The sequence below is a fragment of the Ictidomys tridecemlineatus genome, chromosome 6, assembly GCF_052094955.1.
Source record: "Ictidomys tridecemlineatus isolate mIctTri1 chromosome 6, mIctTri1.hap1, whole genome shotgun sequence".
Taxonomy (NCBI): Eukaryota; Metazoa; Chordata; class Mammalia; order Rodentia; family Sciuridae; genus Ictidomys; species Ictidomys tridecemlineatus.
The window spans coordinates 176994729-176999248 of NC_135482.1; the positions used below are offsets into that span (position 1 = coordinate 176994729).

Here is a 4520-nt window from a genome sequence, read left to right on the forward strand (position 1 = left end):
TTCTCGCGCTCGCGGGAGGGGGAAAGGATAGGGCTGGAGATGTGGCTGGATCCCGGACCAGAGGCACTGCAGGGGTCGGGATCCCAAGGTGCAGCCTAAGGAGAGTTCCCTCCTTTGGTTCCAGCTCTGTTCTGTGCGCCCCGGGCGCGTGCGGGCAGGCCATAAGGGGACACTCGAAAGCTCACCGGCTGGAACGAAAGGCAGGATCTCTGAGGGGCTGTGGGTGCTGGCGGAGTTGGAAAGTGAGAAGCCGGGCTCAGAGCACCCTCCCACACACGCCACCGCAACCCCCGCAGGGAGGCCCAGACCACATCAGCGTCTGTCTAGTCCAGAGCAGAGGTCTTGAGGCTCACAGGCGCCGGCATTTCTAAGAAAAAAAAAGTTTATTTAAAATTTTGTACATAAATAAATAAATAAATATCTTCTGGTATTACAGAAACCGTACAATTACACAGCTAGGCCAGGGCGGGGCCGAGACCTGGGTGGAGGGGAAGGGAGGGGTCACCCGAGGCGGAGAGCCGGGGTCTAGGGTTTGGGGGAATGCAGTGCACGTCGGAAACAAAGTGAATCGTTTTCCTCCATAGGTGCCACAGGAGATAACTCTCCGTGGAGAGGAGTTTCGGGGACTCCGTACCTCAAGGCCTCATCAAGGGACAAATAAACTCACTGTTGGAGAAGGCTCCCTGAGGAGGGGAAGGGAAAGGGCAAAGAAAACAAAAGTTCATAAATTGTGTGTGTGTGTGTGTGTGTGTGTGTGTGTGTGTTGTGGAGGGGCATGGATAACAACTGCAGGAAAGAATTGGGAGAGAGAGATTTTTTAAACGGGAAGCAAAAGGGCATCCGAGGAATGAAAGGCTGAACTTGACAGAGGGTGGAGAAGAGTGGAGGAAGCGAGGAAGCCTGAGCCAGCCCATAGGGCAGGCAAGGAGGCGCCTACCACCAGCAAGGCGCTGGACAGGGCGGTATGGCGCGGGGGCCGTGGTGCTGCACTGCTGACGCTGTAGGATCAGTCTGGAGTTCGCTTTGGACGCCCTTGGGGACCGGGATACCATCCTCGAGTCTCTGCTAAGTTCTCAGCTCTGCCCAGAGCTAGGGGTCTTGGCAAAGCCATGCCAAATCCGTGAGAGACAGTCGATTGGCAGCGGGTTCCTGGGAACCAGCGTTGCGTCCCAAGACTAGTCTTTCAGGCGCCGGGAGGTCTTGGGGTGGGCGGCCTAGAGGGACGAACGCCTACGGAGTGACCGTAAGATCCCGGTCGTCCTTCCCGGAGGAGGATGGAGACATGGGCAATTCGTCGTCATCCTCTGAGCACTTGGCTGAGGACAGCGACGCGCACTTGCAGCCTTGCGGTGCGCCCCCGCCGGCACCCGCAGCCGCACCGCCGGCGCTGCCGCGGTGGTTGCTGCCCTTGCCCTCCTTCTTGTGCTTCACCCGGCGGTTCTGAAACCAGATCTTCACCTGCTTCTCGGACAGATTCAGGTAGGTTGCGATCTCGATGCGGCGAAGGCGGGACAGGTACATATTGGAGGCGAATTCGCGCTCCAGCTCCAGCAGCTGCGTACTGGTGAACGCGGTCCGCATCCTCTTGCTGCTGGGCAGCTGGTTCGAGCTGCTGTCTAGAAGAGGTGGCGATGAGAGAGGGAAGTGGTCAGACCCCTGCATTGTGTGCCCAACTCCGTGCTAGGTGATGGCTAGACTCCTGACCTTGGACTTTCACACACCCCTTCTCCCCAACTGTATCCGCAGCAGTGTGACCGCGCCTCCTTGCCAACCTGCAGGATCCTGATTCTCCAGGAGTCACTTGGCCCTGGTAGCCCTTTATGGGGCGCCCTGGACCTCAGCCCTCACATACCCCTTGACGTCTCCTCCAGGACCAGGATCTTTCACCTCCGGCCCCGGTCTTCCCATCAGCCCACCACCCTGAGCGCCCCCCTCAGGTCCCTGACAGGACACTCACCACCCCAGGATGCCCCAGGGTCCCTCTTTCCCATCCCTGGCTCTCCAGCCTGCCTTGGATAACTCCTGCTCTGTCCCCCTGACCAGCGGCCCCTCTTACCCACGGAGATGCAGTGGAACTGCCGAGGATCCGGCAGCGGGTAGGAAGTCTGGTAGAGCGCGGCCGCTGCTGCAGCGGCGGCCGGACTGTGAGCGACCCCGGGCGACACGGCCGAGTGCTGGCGGCCAAGGGGCGCGTGGCAGTACTGAGAGCCGAAGGGCGGGAAGGATGCTTTGAGCAGCGGCAGCGCGGGCGGCCCGGGGGGCCCGTGCAGCTGTGAGGCGGTGACGCAGAGCGGGCATACGCACAGAAGCCCGGCTTTGCGCGCGTGGCAAGCGCCGGGAGAGAGACCGTGCAGCGCGTGCGGCGGGGGAACCGCGTAGGGAAAGAGCGGCGGCGGACTGCCCTCGGGCGCCTTCTTCTCGCCTGCTTCGCGCAGCACCAGAGAGTCCACCAGGAAGGAGCGCGGCATGGCCTCGGCGCGCGTCTGCCTCGCCACCAGCCCTCCCCTTGCGCTCGCCGGACCTCCGGGCTCTCCACGAGCTTCCTCCGGCCGCGGCCGCTTGCAGCTGCCTCCTCTGGGGAGGCTGAAGGCGCAGCCCAGGCCCAGGCTGAAACCGCCGCCTCCGCTGCCGCGGGCGCCGCCCAAAGAGCGCGGGGTGCTGGCCAGCGCTAGTGGTGCTGAAAGGCGCCGGCGGCGCCGCTTAAATAGGACTATTGCCATGTGATGGGCTACGCCAGGAGCGGCCGGGGCCTCTCAATAGGGTTTTTGTGCCTTTTCTCTTGGCATTCACTCTGCACGCTTCCTCATTATTTCACTTGTTAACTAAATGAACTGCATAATGTACTCTATTCTTGTCAACCCCACCCACGCCGTAACAGGCGCCCTCGCCCCCTCCTCTTCCTTTTGCGGGTTTATTTTCTCATTCTCCCGCGATTTAATATTCTTTTCTTTCTCTTTATTCCTTACTCCCCTTTGGCTCTGCATTGGCGATTGGTCCATTTGTCTTATTGATTTTGCACCCCCGCTGCCTCGCTTCCCCAGATCCCCATGGGTGCACACCCGCAGGTCCTCGGGCCCCCTCGATCCTAGTTCCCTTCTTTCTGTTATCTCTTCCTGCCCCAGCTCCCGCCAGCGTGATGCTTCCACTCAGTTCTCCTAGCTCAACTCTATGCATCCTGCGAGCGTCCTTGCAGCTGCCTTCCGATTTCCACCTGTGGAATCCCCTCTTTTCTCCCTGTGCCGGAAGCAGGAGGACAGGGTTCCTGCGTGGGGGAAGCACTTATAGGGAGGGAGAGGAACGGCTCGCAATTCCTCATCCAGGGCTAGCTCCATCACTGTCCCTCTGTTTCCTCTGAGTTTCTCAAATGGTCCTAACTTTGGTGCTGCCTACAACGCCCAGTCTTTGTTCCGTAGATCCTGGCCAACCAGCCCTTTCTTTCAAACAACAGGGCTATGGATGTAAACTAAAATAAAATAGGAGAAAGAAGGGGGGGCACTCGCTGAGAGTCACGGACTGAGATGGGAAGTGGAAGCCGAGGTCACGCACAGCGCGATCCCACACCCCCATCAAATGTGACAAGTATGGGCAGTCTCTGCCTGAGCGGATCTTGTGGACGCCCTCTCCATTCTCTCACACTTCAGTAGACCCCCTTGTGCCCTCGAAAACCATTGCCTTCCCACAGTTCGGAGCGGAGCAAAAGGCAGTTGCTCTTCCAGCTTGGACTGCCTTCGGGCACTCTGACTGAGCTCGCCACTCCCGAGTCCCAGCTCCTTCCTCCTACCGTCGCTCTCTTCTTTCTGGTCACACAATGGTTAAACAACTTCAAAAGCCCGGCGGTGTGTACACAGCTTCAGCTTTTAAAATCGTCCTCCGGCTCAAAGCTGTTTCTTTCAGGAGCTTTTATCATACAATGGGAAATTAGCATACATATTTCGAATTTACTTCCTTTGGGCCTTTTCACCAGAAACGTTTACTTTCGATTTTATTAGGACCAAATCGCTGCAGTCACCTGCTCTGAACCTTGAATGGCATTGTGAGAAGCTTTCTGGAGGGGGTAAGATCAGTGCTGCACGGGACTAAGACTGCCCAGACCCAAAGCGCCTGCGTGGGTTTTTTAAATCGTCGGTGCCATCTTTACTATTACAACAGCAACAAATTATAACTGATTAAAAAAGCAAACTGAATTTGTTATGGAAGGAGAGGGGGAAAAACCCACCTGCTTCAATAAAGGGAGAGGGGCAATGGTAAACATAACCTGCATGAAGGGCATGTCATCTATCAGGAGTAGGGAGGGGTTCAATGTTTCCTTGCTTGCTTGGCATGGGTGCCCCCCCTCCCCATGCCATGGTCTCGGTCCCAAGGTTCCTGCAAACCAGCCGGAACGCATCAATGCAGACTAATTCCCGTTCTAATTGCTCTCTGGGAAATTTGGGCCGAGCTGCGCCTCTGAGAGCGAGGCAAGAGCGGGGACCAGGCTCGGAGCCGGGCTCCCCGCTGGGTTGAGGCGGCTTTGAGAGGAG

At 58.1% G+C, this 4520-nt stretch overlaps 1 protein-coding gene across 1 annotated transcript; it reads right to left on the reverse strand.

Moving 5' to 3' along the window:
- Positions 1-364: 364 nt before the first annotated feature.
- Positions 365-2807, reverse strand: Gsx1 (GS homeobox 1). The gene is made up of 2 exons (XM_005317056.4): positions 2057-2807; positions 365-1616 (listed from the first exon to the last, which is right to left on the reverse strand). The coding sequence occupies exons 1-2, from the start codon at positions 2718-2720 to the stop codon at positions 1231-1233; spliced, it is 1050 nt and encodes a 349-aa protein (XP_005317113.4). The 5' UTR covers positions 2721-2807; the 3' UTR covers positions 365-1230.
- Between the last annotated feature and the right edge of the window lie 1713 nt (positions 2808-4520).